General features: G+C 37.2%; 1 protein-coding gene across 1 annotated transcript in view; it reads left to right on the top strand.

Moving 5' to 3' along the window:
• The first annotated feature begins 3,447 nt into the window (after nucleotides 1-3,447).
• The window catches only part of LOC135195046 (uncharacterized), a 45,976-nt gene continuing 30,484 nt past the window's right edge, over nucleotides 3,448-18,939 (top strand). The window contains exons 1-2 of the mRNA XM_064221376.1: nucleotides 3,448-3,661; nucleotides 17,335-17,452. Coding sequence (XP_064077446.1) covers nucleotides 3,602-3,661; nucleotides 17,335-17,452 — 178 coding nt within the window. The 5' untranslated portion in view covers nucleotides 3,448-3,601. The remainder of the gene's footprint in view (nucleotides 3,662-17,334; nucleotides 17,453-18,939) is intronic.

Genomic DNA, 18,939 nt, shown 5'->3' with positions numbered 1-18,939 from the left:
AACATACCACCTCCCCCCTTACAGTTAATTAGTTTCCTAAAACATGAACGCGTTCTGCTTAAATTCTTTGTTAGTCAAGTAGTATAATTCTGTTGCGCATCATACAGAGAACCACAAGTAAATAAGTGTTCTCTATGTAAAGGCAGTATAAGTCAGTATGTCCCTTAAACACCACCTGATGTGTAGGTCCCAAATATGAAAGTAGTAAGATTTCGCTGAGAATCTTCACATCACGAGACTTCTAAAGATATATTTTCCGAAATAGTAGTCTCCCAGCATCGGTATGGAACCAAACGATAATAATAATTATACTTAACGCTTTGGGGAGATATGGAGTGTTCTGGAATTTCCAGAGATCTTTGTTTGATTCTTAAAGAGGGAGGAGGTTTCATGTCATCAATTTTCCTGTCAAATTAGTTCCTTGCTTGATTTTAATATTCTTGCGAAACTTTTAAGGATTTTGTTAAGTACATACTTTGCTTTCCATTTGTCCTATTATTTGAGAGAGAGAGAGAGAGAGAGAGAGAGAGAGAGAGAGAGAGAGAGAGAGAGACTAAAGATCGTATCTGGATGTCCGAGAGAGAGAGAGAGAGAGAGAGAGAGAGATCTTATCTGGATGTACGTGCAGCTCCCGTGCTAGGTACAATCTACGTCCTTATGAGATGAGAAGGTTGAACTAAGTCATTCTAAGAATATAAACAAACCAACATATAAAAGTATTTTTCTCAGTACATTTATAAATTCGAATTCAGATGCTTAGCTCTATCACTTCCAGAATTGACAAGAAACGGGTGATAATGTCAATTTTACGATATTTATGGTTGAATACTTAATTTTTGTTCATAGAAATAACGCATTTTTTTAACAGTTTTAAGTAATCATTAACACCAACCATAATGACACAAAATCTCGACACTGAGGAGCAAGAAGGTCACCTAGAGGGACTCCCTCAAACGAGGCGCCACTGTTTTTCCAAGGTTATAAGAAGGCCGGTGCGAAGATCGGTGTTATCGAGAGAGAGAGAGAGAGAGAGAGATGAACTTAATGAATAAAAGGAACGCCGTAAAATCTTCAGCGAGACAGAGATAGCCGAAAATGAAGGGTTCAGAGTGTTCTCGAATGATCGAGTTCTTTGCGGGGGAGTATAATGAGTTTGCAAAAGGACCACTATGGTGTTGCAAGATAACGAACGAGTGAAGTGGGCAGGTGTTGTGAGAGGATAGGAGGAGAATAAGTGAAGAATGAGATAAGTAAGGGGAGAGTGAATTAAGATGAAGATAGTTTCAAAATGAAAGTTGAAAATAGATAAAAGAGGACTGTTCTAAGTGGGCAAATCCAGAGGAGAAGACCTAAAAGAAATTTTAAAGTATTGAGGAACATTAGGATAGGGGGCTAGTTCCATCAGTGCACCTCACGCGGTGCACTGTAGGCATTACTCAAGGTTCTTCGCAGCGTGCATTTGGTCCCTAGCTGCAACCCCTTTCGTTCCTTTGACTGTACCTCCTTTCATATTCTCTTCTATCTTACTTTCCACCCTCTCCTAACACTTGATTCATCGGTCAATTGCTTTGAGGTTTTCCTCTTTGTATACATTTATATAGTATATATATATATATATATATATATATATATATATATAGAAATATATATATATATAAATGTATACATTTATATATATATATATATATATATATATATTTTTTTATATTATATATATAATATATATATATATATATAGAGACGAGGAGAGAAGAGAGAGAGAGAGAAGAGAGGAGAGAGGAGTGGAGAGAGAGAGAGAGAGAAGATACAACAAAAATTCTGAAACATCCTTCAAAAATAACTCGGCGAAAATAATGGTCCTTCTTTATAACAATAGGCCATTCATTTGTCAGGGCGTTTTTTGTTAAGCAGGCATAAAAAATAAAAAAAAGAATAAAAAAAAATGCAATTTCGAACTTCAACTATTTCAAACGTTACAGTAATGATGATGAATTGGGAATGGTTTTTCAGATTTATCTTCGTAATGATATATATATATATATATATATATATATATATATATATTATATATATATATATATATATATATATATATATATATATATATATATAATCACACAAAGGTATTCTGCTTCGTTTGCCTGCTAAACGTGAGAATTTGTTAGCAAGCGTGCAAAGCAAACAAAATCATTCAGAAAAAAGATGACTTTCATTAGTGACACTAAAAAACGCTCTGATCTTTGTGGATGACGCTTCTTTTGAGAAATCTTCTTATGCAAAAGAGTTGATATGAATTGATTAAGAAACTTACTGCCATAGATACACTATGACAACCTGCTTTGAGCGTTCAGGCTTCATATATTATAAACGATTAGTAATTGTTACTCTCGCGAGTTTTAATGGTTCATGGGAAGGTGTTCGTGTTTAGACGCATTTAAATTCCTCTGTTGTGCTTAGAAAGGCGTTCAGGATTAGTAAATAATATAGCTGAAACAAATAGACAGAGGATCTTGTTTATGGCGACATTATATATGGAGAAAGTGAATGGATGCGTGGTTAATTAAGGCTGGAATGTCCAGTGGTTAATTTGATTATGGTTATACGTATAATAGACAGATAAAGATAGAGAGAGGGGGGGAAGGAGAGAGAGAGAGAGAGAGGTAGTAGGGAGGGAGGGAGACGACGTATCAATTACGAGGGTATAACCGTTCTGTGTCTTGCGAGATAAGAATCTGAGATATGGCAGATAACGAAACCGGCGTCGGTTGTTACGAGCAAGGCATTTCTGGTATACTGTTGCCTTCTATAAGCGTCACAGTTCCGAGGGCATCTTTACGTAAGGTAAAAAAAATAAATAGAGAAAATCTTATAGGTTTTACGTAAGGTAAAAGAATAAACAGAGAAAATCTTATAGATTCTAATGAGTCACTTCGTATGCTGAAACATTTCGTGTTTTCTTAGATGTATAAAATGAAACTTGAGGAATAAAGATAATGATTTTAGCATTGCCAATTTATAACTGCACCTGTAACTTAGAGACAGGTGTCCGTTAGAACAGCTTGGTTTTAGGCACCATCGGTAGGTTGGACTTAGCTTTTAAAAAAAGTCATCGTCTTGGTGTCATTACGAAATTAGTTAAATGTTCTCACTTTGTATGACAATATAAGTCAATTTTCTATATCCAGCAATTAGATTTTACTAATAGCAGCGGATCTTGAATACTCAGTTGCTCATCTTCTTAGGAACTAAAGGTGGTTCACCGGTCGCTTCGATTCTCTCTTGAGAAAATTTTTTTTTTTTTTCATGTTCAAACGTAAACAAAGTAAGGCAGGACACCACCGCGTTAGATAACATATCACAAACTTTTTTTAAGATAGCATCTAGATACATCATCACTTTCCTAGATAAGATAGGAATTAAGATAGGATTGTATTCGGAACAAGGCATCAACGAACAGCAGCGAGTCCCCGCAGTTTCTGAACTCATTGGAGAGACTTAATAATGAGAAAGGGTAACTGATAAAGGATATATTATAGAACAGGTGATGTTCTCTTTAAACCGAGAGTGAACAGTTGGAAAGGAAATTTTGGGCTTCGAATAAATGGCCCGGAAAGTTTGGATAATAGTGCTGGCGGTCGCTGCTTTAGCAGTTTGGTGTAAGGTTAGTATATTTCCGTGTGCATTTTTCGCTCACAGGTTTTGGTATGATTTTATATTGATACACACACACATACACACACATATATATATAATATATATATATATATATATATATATATATATATATATATATATATATATAAAGGTATAAGCCACGAAGGAAAAATAAACAACGGAGTTTCTGCAAGATCTTTCGACTCGACGTCCTGCTGAGTAAAGGACGTCGAGTCGAAAGACCTTGCAGAAATTCCGTTGTTTATTTTTCCTTCGTGGCTTAGACCTTTATTTATGGATTTATCACGTTCCAAACTTTCGTGATTCTGTTATACACACACACACACATATATATATATATATATATATATATATATATATATATATATATATATATATGTGTGTGGTGTGTGTGTGTGTGTGTGTGTGTAAGTTCCTCTGTGATCTTTACCAGGAACTTTAGAAAATAATGAGACTGTGATAAAAAGACGTAATACACACACACACACACACACACACACACACATATATATATATATATATATATATATATATATATATATATATATATATATATATATATTCATTGTCTCTCTATTAGGTACGTATTATTGCCTGAACTCCCTGCTAAGAATTACTCAGAAGTAGGGAAGAAGAATATTCCAGAAAATTATTAGTTTTCCATATCTCCTTGTCTAGTCGACTAAAAAAAAAAAAAAAAAAAAAAAAAAAAAAAAAAGTATTTAAACATCTCAAAAATTACAATAAAAAAATTCAATGCAAATGGATCCGAAATTTTGATGAAACTTTTGAGTTAAAAATTCAACTGTTTCGAATGAGTGAATTTTTAAAGTTTGTATTTGCTGAGGGGTTGGTGGTGGGGGGGGGGGGGGGGATGAGATCGCTTTTACTGTGTAAAATCAGTAGTGTGGAGAAATGCTGTAGGGTTAATTTAAAAAAAAATAAAAGAAAAGAAAATTGATATATGAGAGTAATCCCCGTGGAGAATCTTGCTGAATATATGTACTATTTCCAAGGAATGAATCTGATAGAATCATTCCTTGAGGAGTTTTTATTGTTTTATTTATATATTAATTTTTATTTATTTATTGATTTAAGTTTTTTTTTGCTGAATATATAGAATTTATCTTCGCGGATAAGTTGCTTTGAAAGTATGGAATTGATAACTCATGAGAAACATTTGAGGAACGTAGAATCGACCACTGCCAATTTTCCGATAAATTTAGAAAAAAAAATGGCTCATCAGTAAAATAAAAAACGAATATGTCGTAGAAAATGGAGATTTATTTTTTTTCCTACACTGTTGCAAAAGTCTAACTCTGGTGCATTATCTGAAAGAATAATCCAGAGAGTTTATTTGTATACACTGTTCCATGAAGGTAAAGGTCGGCAGCGTTCAATAACCTCTTGACATAACGATGACATAATACAGTAGTGTAAAGGTGTTAATGACAGGTTGCGTTCTCTTCCTTTCGAACGGACTGTAGCGTAACACTAGGTCGTAACATAACAGCTGTAGTTGGATTTTGTTTTTTTTTCAGTTGGAAGAAAAAAATCGCCTGTGTGAACTTTGATCATTATACTTACAAGAAAACTCTGAAAATGACTGGATTATTTTGCTTGAATGCCTTTGTTCACTAAATATTTTTTTTGGGGGGAGGGGGAATTTTGATTTACGCAAAACTGAACACTAACATTTACTCTTACGTATGAACACACACACACACACATTATATATATATATATATTAATATATACTATAATATATATATATATATATATATATATATATATATGTATATATGTGTGTGTGTGCATATAGACATAGTGTATGTGTACTACGTGCTCTCTTTGTTTACTGTCCTTTACAAGTACAATTTTATTATACTAATAACGGGCAGGCAGTACCTTCGCAAATATGAACATGGAAGACATTAGGAAATGTATATGGATTCTGATAGTGCCTAAAAAGGGTCAGTTCTCCAGATGTTTGTTATGATTTTCCAAAAGTATGTCATGAGAGAGAGAGAGAGAGAGAGAGAGAGAGAGAGAGAGAGAGAGACAAAAGGACATCGGAGGCCAAAGAGATCATCCAAAGCAAGACGTGGAGATGAATTGTAAGAGTACGACGAAGAGTGAAAAAAAAAAAAGAATGAATAAAGAGAGAGAGAGTAACAATCGAGCGCCGGTTTTTGCAGCTGTGCGTCTGGTTAACCGTACAGCTGTTGCGCTGGGATTAATCCAGAGTGATCTCACTGCTGCTGCTGCCCTGACCGTATAACAGCCTTACCAGGTCCTTCCTGGCTTCTTGTTTCTCCCGCCCTTCCCGATAAAACGCACTGCTATAGAATCGGGGTGATCGTCCTACGATTAACTTGATGATGTTAGTGAAAGGACACTCCGCCCCCCCCCCCCTCCCCACCCCCCATCCCTAATCTACGATTACTACATGTCGGTGAAAGGTCCCCCGCCCCCCCTTCCCCCGTTCGTCCCACGATAGCCAGATGATGTCAGTGAAAGTCCCCTGTCCGTCCTACGATAGCTATATGTCAATTAAAGTCCCCGTTCGTCCCACGATAGCCAGATGATGTCAATGAAAGTCCCCCGTTCGTCCCACGATAGCCAGATGATGTCAGTGAAAGTCCCCCGTTCATCCGACGATAGCCAGATGATGTCAATGAAAGTCCCCCATTCATCCGACGATAGCCAGATGATGTCAATGAAAGTCCCTCGTTCATCCGACGATAGCCAGATGATGTCAATGAAAGTCCCCCATTCATCCGACGATAGCCAGATGATGTCAGTGAAAGTCCCCCATTCATCCGACGATAGCCAGATGGTGTCAATGAAAGTCCCCCATTCATCCGACGATAGCCAGATGATGTCAATGAAAGGGCCCCATTCATCCGACGATAGCCAGATGACGTCAATGAATGTCCCCCATTCATCCGACGATAGCCAGATGATGTCAATGAAAGTCCCCCCCCATTCGTCCTACGATACCTAGATGATGTCAATGAAAGTCCCCCATTCGTCCTACGATAGCCGGATGATGTTAGTGAAAGTTCCCCTTTTCTCCAACGATAGGTAGATGATTCCAGTGAAAAAACCGCCCCCCTTCGTCCAGCGATACTTAGATGATGTCAGTGAAAGGTCCCATCCCCGTTCGTCCTATTGTAGCTAAATGATGTCAATGGATGGCCGCCCCCACCCCCCGCCCCCCTTTCGTCCAACGGTGGCTAGATGATGTAAATGGAAGGCCCACGGTCGTCCTACGATAGCTGGATGATGTAAATAGTAACTCCGCCCCATTCGTCCTACGTTAGCTAGCGTGAGGTTCATGAGTTGCAGACGATGTATATTAGTGTTGCATGCGTTTGGATGCGTGAGTGTGAGCTGAAGCTTGCATAAGAAACGCTCCCCCCTCCCCCCCCCCCCTCCCCCCCCCAGAAAAAAAACTTGGTGTTAGTCATCCGGAAAATATTTCTGGAGATATTTTTTATATGCTTAAGCTTCTGAAAGGGTGGTTCCAGACCCCTATAGCCTAGTGGTTTTCGGTAGATATTTTAGGATGAGATTGCTAGACCCATAGTTCATCCACCATGGCTGTGATTCACAACACTCAATCAACTAATTGATACTTGATTATCTGCTTAGGTCAGCGAAACTGAACAGAATGCCAAATACACTTATTTATTTTTGTAATAATGATGTTCAGGGTTCTGGTTTTCCACAGCATTCTCAACAATAATAATGTATGTTTGTATTAGTGTTCTCGCGGTCAAGAAAGACGTTCTTAGCCGTGACTGTATACTCTTTAAGTATTCATCCCTTCTTTGATTTAGTCTTCATGCACGCAAGCAGACGCAAGCAGAGAAGAAAAACATGGTGTTCTATCGAATCTATCCCGTTGGCAGAGTTGCGTTGATTTCAGAGTAGGTGACAGTTGATGATGATATATTGCATATTGTGTGTGTGGATTCCACCCCCCATTCTTTTTTTTTTTTTTTTTTTTGGCGGTGGAGAGACTGAGGTCTGTTGGTCTCCCAAGTAATGAAACAATGACGACAGACACTCGGAGAGAGAGAGAGAGAGAGAGAGAAGAGAGAGAGAGAGAGAGAGAGAGAGAGAGAGGATAAAGATATATATCCTCAACTGATGACCCAAGTCTTTCATCATCCAGTGAAGTTTTGCTCATTGCATCGTCTGCTTGCAAGCTCTCTCTCTCTCTCCTCTCGGACCTCTCTCATCTCTCTTCTATGATCGAAGGGAAATACTCCTAGAACAAACTATTTTAGAACCTAGAAAAGTAGAGCACCAATTCCACCCCAGGCTCTGCCAGCCCTCATTAAGAAAATTAATAGAAACCTTCGACACTTTCTTTCAAGCAAGTATATACGTAGTCATCAGTGACTGGAAGTCGCACAAGACGTTGCTTTGGTAACACGCTGACATTCTTTCGTGTTGCACGTGACTTAACTGCAATAACAGCTCGGTATTCTAACCCAGCTCGGGTTTAAATCCAACACAGTTAAAGGGAAATTTCTTCATTCGCTTCCTTACTTTCGAATTTCAAGCTTTCCGGTGGAAAGCGAATCCAGAAAAATATTAGAAATAATTCACCAGTATTCGTCTCTCTCTCTCTCTCTCTCTCTCTCTGAGACTGAAGACGCGGTATTGTATAAATGTTCCATTTCAAAGTACTCTCTCTCTCTCTCGTTCCATTTCAAAATATCTCTCTCTCACTTTTGCTACATCTCACCGCCTGCGGTCGATCATAGTTGTCAACTGGCGATGTCAGGTATTTAATCTCTCTTCAGTAGTAGACAACTCCATTCATACATCAGCAATGAAGTTATCATTACACATAAGCATTTTAGCTTTCTCTGGCCGCTCACCTGTTGCCTTTAGCGTGTAAGCTACTCTAACTAATATTTATCAAGTCTTGACGTAATTCGCCGTACACTGAAACTGGTCATTGCATTGCCATCGTTTCGGTACGGGAAGGAGAGCGTGACCAATTTCTAACTGTATTCATTTATTTGTTTAACTAATCTATTTATTTGTTTATTCATTTATTTACCTATTTATTCGTTTGTTTATGTATTTATTTCATTATTTACTTGATTATTCATTTTGCATTTCGGCAAAGTCATTTCTTCGTCATCAACATGAAACCAGACCAGCAAGAAATTGTCCATTACATAAGCTGTTTTATTTATCTATGTATTCATTAAGATGTACAAATCTGTGGTCTGGTCAGACTGCCTTTTAACAACTATCAACAGCCTCTCGAACCCCCTTTTGGTTTACTAAGGGTTTATGTAAATGAGGCTAAACCTCAAATGCGAGCAAGCATGCGGTTTATTTTTTTTTATTTATTTTTTGTTTTACATTCAACCTCAAAGGTCGTCTTGGTGTCTGTTGCAAGAGTAAATAAATAGTCTTTGTCGGCTAATTACTCTTTTTTTTCAGCCGTAACATTACTCAGCAGTCTAGCCGTTCTTATTTTCCTGCTTTAAAATGGTTCTTGGAATGCGTGTATACAGGATGCACATGCATAAGTATGCGATATACTCACGAGCATATATATATATATATATATTATATATATATATATATATATATATATATATATATATATATATATAACTGATACGGGTTCGAGCCTATGGCTTTTGGGGGCGGAAGCAGAATGACTTTGGACAATGTCCACTCAGCCATGGTGGGTTTAGTTGTGGGTCAGCATTTTAAGATGTAGCTATATGTTATGTGACAGACTGACAAATTATATAGTATATATATATATATATATATATATATATATATATATATATATATATATATATACTGAGTAATTCATTTTTGATAAGTTAAAAAGATAGCTTTACGGAATCTTTGGGCAACAACAATCCCAGCCTTAGATCTCTCTGTTGAAAGCGAAAACGGTTCTAAGGGTCAGTGTATACGAAGAGAGACGATGATTCCAGAGCATCATGGTAGTGGGCGTGGAGGCTAAAAAAAAAAAGCTAGAAATGACAACTTAGTCGTTTGTACGTTAACCTTAGAGCAGGATCCGTTTTGGCCCTGCTTGTCGACGAATCAAGGAAATGTTACAAATACCTTAGTCCTGACTCGTACCATTTCTTGTGTGTGTCTGTGTGTGGCGTTCTCAAACACCTGTCTCAGTCTCACCTTTGCCACAGCTGTTTCATTGCCTTATATGTGGTAGATAGCAGGTGTAGTCACTCGTCACTTTATAACCTAGTTCTCGAGTAGATAACCTCGTCATCTTGTTGAGGTAGTCATCTCAGTGATAAGGTACATCATTATGTTTCAATACTCTTTGAGATTTCCGCTTCTTCAGTCACACCAAGGTCGGTCACTGGGTTGTCCAGGTAAACTTGCAATAAATATAGAATTATGGCCAAGTGCTGGGACCTATGAAGTCATTCAGCGCTGGAAGGGAAACTAAGAAGGTCTGGAAGGTGTAACAGGAGGAAAACCTCAAAGCAGTTGCACATGAAACAATTGTTAGAGAGGATAAAAAGTTGCAGCTATAGGGGCCGATGGGACGGTGCAAAGACCCTTTTAGGTAATGCCTACAGTGCACCTCATTCTGTGGAGCTCTGTGACCTACTGGCATTCCCATCTTCGGGTGTTCCTCAGGGCGAACCTGGAGGTCAATTTTAAAAGAATTGTTCCCTTTACGGGCTTAGCCGAGAAACCCAGAGATCCAGGTTTGACTGAGGCGCCTCTCTCCATCAGAGCTACCCACATGTCAATATATATTTATATATATATATATATATATAACATATATTTTATATATATGACTGATAAAAATGTTGCTGTTACAACAGAACTCCATCTAATAAAAGGAGCCCATCCAAAACGCCAAACATATAGAAAGTAAGTACTACTATATTTCAGAGACGACTGTCTCTATCTTCAGGTATAGTAATGAATGAGAAAAGTTAGTTACAGAAAAGGCGGGTTTCTTGGTATATAAATACCGCCTTTTCTGTCACTTCATTGAATAAGCGAATACCATAGGAAAATGATAGGCAGAAATCCAAGCGCTTTCGTTCGTCTTTACTAGGACATGTCTTAGTCAAGACGAAAGCGCTTGGATTTCTGCCTATCATTTTCTTATGGTATTCGCTTAAATATATATATATATATATATATATATATATATATATATATATATATATATATATATATTGTGCGTCATGCCTGCAGCATGCAGTATTGACAAGTGTCCAACGGTAGGCAGGTTGATATCTGTCCCACCAATTAGCGAAGCCGACCTCGCATCAAATATTGATGGAGCAGAGGTGAAATTTGTCGTATAACTTGTCTACAGAAGGCTGCAATAATTTAGAAGGTTAGTCAGGAGTTACTAAGTAATTCATGCCTTCGTAAAAGAAAAGATCAGGATGAACAGCAAAGTGTTTGTCAAATTGTCGACGAGGTTTGTGCAGGTCTTGTGTGGATATTTTGCATATACAGGTGTTGGGTTATAGTAGAGCATTGAGAATGAATTCTGTTGTGTTACATTATCCTTATGTTATATTATCCATTATCATTATGTTACATTATCGTTGTCTGTTGAAGTTTTGAAAATATTAAAGGCGATATTTACATAAAAAAGCACCAGGTATTTTAGTTCAATTTAGCAGACTTTTGCAAAAATCATTTTAGATACCCTGCGGCGCAATAGGCAATTTAACCCCTTAATCTAACCAAACATGTAACTTAGACTGAAAGTCGTTTAATTCCGATTAAAAGCACGAAAGAAGTTAAACACATATTCAATCAATAATTCCTGACAGTGCGCAAGTTCCAGCGAAGCTTAAACCGTTCTAGCACAGAAGACATTGGTTACTATTAACTTAGATATTGATTCTGATACTAGGGATGGATTGTAACAATGCGTGTATTATATCATTCGTCAGTGAGTCATTGGCTTTCATAGGAGAACTCTTAACAATGAGTTCATAGGGTCCATAATATTACACAGACTTCATTTGTGTACATACGTATATATACATACAACACACACACACACACACACACACACACACATACATACATATATATATATATATATATATATATATATATATATATATATATTGTCCGTTTAAACTTTTACCATCATATATCACCAAAAGATGGGGTTTTCGTGATAATAGTCATTCATTTATGCCATTATAATCAAATTCACTTAGATAAAGCACCAGTTTCTCTCTTGCTTGCACATACATACGCAAGCATAGGCATGTGAGTTCGTTTGTTTGTTTGTGTTTGCAAGCAAAAGAAAAAATGTACGTCATCACTAATCCTAATAAGCAAGAAATTTGACTGGAGGATTAGCGCCTCAGTGGCGTGGTCCGTATGGTCTTGGCCTGCCACCTCGGTGGCAGCGAGTTCGATTCTCGGACATGCCATTGAGGGGTGAGAGATGTGTATTTCTGGTGATAAAAGTTCACTCTCGACGTGGTTCGGAAGTCACGTAAAGCCGTTGGTCCCGTTGCTGAATAACCACTGGTTCCGTGCGACGTAAAAACACCGTACAAACAAAACAAACAAAATACTGAATAATTCAGTGCCTCTTAACCATAACATAACACGTTGCAAGACGCGAACGAATTAGTTAACCTCTTGGCTCCTGACAGGTGACATCGGACCTTTAGATAACAAAGTTACGTCCAAGGTCCTGTAGTGAAAGGGCTGGAAAGTAAGAGAGAGTGAGAAGAGAAAGTTGAGAAGTTGAGGAGGTTCACGAAAACACAAAGAAGGTAGAAAGTCGAGTAATGAATGTAAGAGAAAGGATGAGATAAGGAGAGCAGAAGAATGATTAAGGAATAGGGGAAATGCAGAAAGAAAGTGTGTAGGGAACTGGTGAATTAGAAAGTAGAGGAAATTAAAAAGAAAGAAGATAGAAAGGAGAGACGTTACTTATGGAGCGCCTCAGTGGCGTGATCGGTATGGTCTTGGCCTGCCACCTCGGTGGCCGCGAGTTCGATTCTCGGGCATGCCATTGAGGAGTTAGAGATTGCGTATTTCTGGTGACAGAAGTTCACTCTCGACGTGGTTCGGAAGTCACGTAAAGCCGTTGGTCCCGTTGCTGAATAACCACTGGTTCCATGCAACGTAAAAACACCATACAAACAAACAAGCTACTTATGTTTGGGAACCGAGGGAGGAGGAGAGGAGGAGGAGGAGGAGGAGGAGAGAAGTTTGATTGTGTGAATAAACAGTTGGGTCGCCAAAAAATCTCCTTCATGGAAGCGAGGTATTGTGGTTAAATATGCATTGAAAAAGTTTGCCGCCTCTGATATTCTTAACGAAATGTCTGTGGAGTGAGGAGCGAGAATTAAATTTCTAAAAAATTCGAGTTTTCTGTCAAGTGGTGACCTCAGCCACTGCCCATGAAACTCAGCCACTGTCTGGTGGTGGTCTATGTTGTTGGGACCTACGATGGCTAACTTTAACCTTAATTAGAATATAAAAAAAACTACCTGGACTAGAGGGCTGCAATTTGGTTTGTTTGATGATTGGAGAATGGATGATCAACATGCCAATTTGCAGCACTCTAGCCTCAGTAATTTTTAAGATCTGAGGGCGGACAGAAAAATTTAACTGAAAAATAGGTGTACTGGTCTTGTAGGGAGAATAAGAGAGTATATAGATAAATCTGAAGAGCGTATAATTCATAGGTTTCTGGGGATGTAGAAGAGAAAGGCCATAGAAGTGACTAGATGGCAGAATAAGGGAATGCTAGAATTAAAGAATTAACATAAGAAACATGAAGATACAACTGACATAAAGAGTGAAGGCTTAAGTATGTGCTGGATCTTATAAACCTCCAAGAAGCGACGGGTCATTATTATTATTATTATTTCTGAAACCAGCTAATTTTTTGTCTTGGTTTATTAATGATTACTTTATCGAACCACTAGATGAAAGATGAAGCCAATTTAATCTTTCAGCAACAACATCTTCTAGGCTTGTTAATCTCTCTCTTTCTCTCTCTCAGTTTCCTTTCCAGCTGAATGACCTAAAAGGTCCCAGTGCTGGGCCCTTTGGCCTACATTCTATATTCAACTAAACTCTCTGTCTCTGTCTCTCTCTCTCTCTCTCAAGCCTGTCGTTTTGCAGGGTCAAGTCGTGAAAATAAATTCATCTTAAGCTGGTCTTATTCCCGTATATAAAATCTGTGATTTTTCGTCTGAAGTTCTTCGTCTTATTAAGTCCTCCTGGGAAATAGTATGAAATAGCATGAATGTTAGTTGATAGTACTACTATCCAGCCCTCTCTCTCTCTCTCTCTCTAACCTATATATATATATATATATATATATATATATATATATATATATATATACATTCATACATTATATATATACATAGATATATACATTTATACAATATAATTGTGTGTATACATACATACATACAAAAGAAAAACCATACGTGAATACATACAGACATTATATGTATATATACATGTAGATATAAATACATAAATATAATTAATTGTGTGTATACATACATACATACAAAAGAAAAAACATACGTGAATACATACAGACATTATATGTACATAGACACGTAGATATATATACATAAATACAATATAGTTGTGTGTATACATACATACATAAAAGGAAGGTGCTCTACCTCGTGGCTACCTTGAACTTTGATCTGGCTGACTGAGTATTATAACAATAAGCTTTGGTATAATCATAAACTCCGTTTGCAAAGTCATCGGGTATATACTTTCGACGCGGTCAAGTTTAAAAATGGCACTTGCATGAATACGTCCACCCTAACCAGGTTTTTCTTTTTTTTCAAATGTCCTCTCTGTCATTTTAACTATGGAAGTAGATTCACATCAACCGTGCATTTGATGTCTATAGGCCAGTCCCTTACGACGCTCCTGATTGGCTGTTGATAAGCCAATCACGGCTGGAAACTCTCGGTCTCACGAGAGAGTTCACATAGGCAGGACGTATGTTCCAACTCTCCTGAGGTATACTTTTGAAAGACGTATCCCTCAGGAGAAATGGAACTTGGATCCTACCCATGTGAACTCTCGAGAGAGACTGAGACGAGTTCCCAGCTCCTGTGACTGGCTTATTAACAGCCAATCAGGAGCGACGTAAGGGACGGACCTAGACATCAGCGAATCATTTATGAACTGCCAGAACGAAGTTTCTCGTATAGATACTACTACAAATATCTAGCTGCTGGCTTTTTTGTGTAGAGATTTGAGATCGTTACGATGTTAATATTTATATTATTTTAAACTTGAAGGTTTTTATCGCATTCAACCACGTACGATATTTTATTTTCAGCAATACTTTTACGTTTATACTTTTAAAGATTGCGTAAGCCTAAAATTCTCTCTCTCTCTCTCTGGTATTAAGACTTATTCTCAAGGCATTGTCACAATCGAGAAGATGTCTGGTGATTATATATATATATATATATATATATATATATATATATATACGTATATATATATATATATAATATACACGTATATGTATGTGTGTATATTACTAGCCATCTTGTACATAAAAATACTTGACCATGAATTAAAAAAAAAATACCTTGAACGATTATAAGCAATACCTTGAAAATAAGACTTAGATTCTTTATAAAGTCATATCTTAACCCATAAAACGACAACAAAAGATAAATTTATTCAATCAAAATACCGAAAGAATTTCTTGGAAGGGCGAAAAGTCAGCTTTTCCTTATCCATGCTCTTGACTAAAGCAAGCTGTTGTCCCATTTTGAATGGTGCCGGTGAGGATATGAAAAGGAAGACGGCGCCTATTCAAAACCTGGTCTAAATTGGAATTGATCATCCTATGTGGCCTTATATCCCGGAAACAGAAATAGTATGCTTCTCTCTCTCTCTCTCTCTCTCTCTCTCTCTCTCTCACACACACACACTATATATATATATATATATATATATATATCTATATATATAATATATATATATACTTAATATATTATATGAATATTATATACATACTCACACATCTTGGTTGTTCCATTCAGAAGAGAACAATGCCATGAAGGCCTGATTTACGACCTCAAATCCTTCAATAGTTCTTTGTCTTTTGTTTGTAATGCTCAAGTTCTGTCTGTTTCAGCTGAAGGTGTACATATATATTTTAGGTTGTTTTCACTTTCAAGTTCAAAATATTCTTCTTGAAAGCCCTACTCCAGTTTGTACTCCCTTCAAAAGGCGTGTTCTTTTATAAGCCTAAAAGGGGCCATAGATAGGTCTAAGTACGCATCTGTTTCTAGAATTTCCTCTTCATCCATATGTCTCTCAGAAGACATAAGCCAGATTACTCCAACTAGCTGACACACTAATTGACCTAATTTTGGTGTCAATACCTGGCGGAAGCTGTGGAGGTCAGTTATTAGCCTAGCAGATGACTAAGTACAGGAATTTCTTCGTCTTGAGTTTTTTGAAACCGTAGCAACTAATCCTTCAACGTTCAACTTTTCAAGCCGCAGATAATACCCAGTCTATGTGGGAAGAAAAGTTGTTGGTGTCTCCTATTTGATGAGTAACTGTTAGTCATGCTAGTTTATTTCTATAGTGAACAACCCACTGTCTACCATTATTCCTCCAAGGTCAATTTTAATAAACCGTTCTATTAGGAATTCCATTCCTCAAGATTCTCATAATCAGCCATTCTCTTAAGGCTTACATCCCTTACAGTATTCTTGACATCTTTAAACACTGCCAAGATAAATGTTTCAGAATATATTCATGCATGATTTGTGAAGTGACGATAAGCGACATTATTCTAAAATATTCATTTTAACGAACTGAAACTGTTCATTTTCAGATGGTGTATGTTGATGAGAAAATGTGCAATATATAATACATACATCAATTTGAAAATAAAAATCTTAGCTTACGTTTTTATACCGTATTCATTGTACGTTTTTACTTAAAAGGTTTATATACTATTAATCCCTTTGTTTTGTCGTTAATAGATTGTATTTGAAAATGTACATCGTTTATTTGAATGTTGTGGCTTACAACCCTTATATATATATATATATATATATATATATATATATATATATATATATATATATAATATTGTTTGGTTGTATGTGCATGTGTGTTACCAAGGATTCAATATCAATAATGCCTCTGTAAATCCGTTTAAAGATCCTTTTATGACGTTACGTCATTTATCTTAGACACCTCTCTGTCACCAGCATTTCTCTAAAGAATATATAAAACGGTTCTAAATAAGAGTTGCTCAGACAAAAGCCGATCAGCATATTCAGAAAGCATCGTGAAGAAATTGTAAATAAAGAAATATTTTTTAAAAAGTACTACCTTGGATTGCTAAGATCGGCAACAGGGAAGTCTGTCGGCTGCTGTCAGATAATGTCAAGTTTTCAGCTCAGCGCAAAATCTCGCGTAAAAAAACGAGTTTGCGATTGAGTTCCATTCTTCGAAATAATTCAATTATGAATACGTCATAAAATATTTTAAGGTCATAAATCGATATCGTTAGTTATTTTAATTTTAGTTATGTGAAAATAATAAGGTTTTGTCGAAGATTTTAATGTTTTAATTATTTCCAATCGCGAGCAGAGGCGGGAAAAGGGTGCAGCAGACAGCTCAGGCTCAGTAGCTGAGATGGCGGTGCCAGCGACGAGTGTCGTGGTGCTCGACCGCGGCAACAACACCACTTGCACTGTCAATTTACACGGTAAGTGACATTTCGCTGTGATATCTGGACGGGAAACGTCAAATCTGCCTGATTTATGCACAGACAACGCGGGTTTTGTTAAATCGCGGGAATGTTGTCCTCCGGAAAGGCGCAAACGCGTTGGAAATCCCCCTGAGACGCCCGCGCGTGATTTTGGTCTGGTGTGGCGAGTTTTTTGTAAACGCAGAGTCCCCGGCTCGACGAAACAAAGGAAATACCGAAAAACGCAAAATCTGGCTGCGATCTGCATGCTGCAGTTCGATGCGAAATCGCCCAAGGATTTCGGAGACACTTAGCTCATATTTCAACATCTCGTGGGAGGCGAATTACGAGCGAATAAAGGCCGAGGGAGAGCTATTTTTTTCCCCAGGTCGGGGGGCTGGCCTCTGGGGGCCTCGTCCGATGGGTGGGATGTGGATGCGAAGGGGGGGAGAGGGGCTGTGGAAAGGGGGGGATGATGAGGAGGGTCTGTGGGCATCGTGTTCCCCCTACCATGCCCCTGGTGGTCATTCACCCTTAAAGGTTATAAAAAGGATCTTCATAAATCTTCCCACAGGATCCTGCCCAATGCTCTCCTGTCTGTGTCTGTGCCTGTCTGTCTGTCTGTATGTCTGGGTTCTGTGCTTGTCATTCAAGGAGATTCAAATGCTGAAAGTTAACATTCAGATTGTCCTTGGAGAAGTAAATGGGGCAAGTTCACCTCCGTGCAATTAATGTAAAGGGCGTAAGGCGTGTTGCACTTTGAACTGTTACTACTTATTCATTTTTCGAACAGCTTTTGCTCTATTCTTTTGTAATTATAGCAAATCATTCTCAAGAAAAAAACAGGCAGCTGGGAAAGTGGAGGATATTTAATTAGTTTTTGGTTATCATTAGCTTGAAATTGTTGTAGTGCTTGAAATACCAAATTCAATATATATTAAACTACTAGTACTTGCTTCTCATATTAGGCTGGAATTTATATTCTTTTAAGTCCTCATCTAAAGGAAAATGAATATCTTATTCTGCAATTGATATTTTAAAGACTTAATTCAAAGGGTAATTAACTTCTTGATGGTTTTCATTGGCAGAAATTTATATTTTCTGAAAGACCTCAATTAAAGGCTGAAATTTCCTATATTCTTTGAAAGACCTCAATCAAAGGATAGTTAATTTGCTGTTCAGTATCATATGCTGAAATTGATATTCTTTGAAAGACCAAATTCCGTGTTTTAAACCTTTCACAGATGGTTCAGCTGCAAGCCAAATTCCAACAAAGCATTTTTAATACTTGTAAAGTATTAAAGTTATAATTATTTCAGTTAGCTTGGAATTCATGTACCATTAACTTTTTTTGGTTTAGTTAAGTTTTTTGTTTTTTTCTTATTAATAAAACAATGGAAGGTAAGAGATATTTGTTTAAGGATTGTAAACTTGGTTTATTTAGATATATATTTATGGTGTACTAAGTTAGACCAAGAAAACTTGAGGCTAACTCAAATACAGTT

Source organism: Macrobrachium nipponense, chromosome 20, assembly GCF_015104395.2.
Source record: "Macrobrachium nipponense isolate FS-2020 chromosome 20, ASM1510439v2, whole genome shotgun sequence".
NCBI lineage: Eukaryota > Metazoa > Arthropoda > Malacostraca > Decapoda > Palaemonidae > Macrobrachium > Macrobrachium nipponense.
This window is presented reverse-complemented; position numbering and strand designations above follow the sequence as displayed.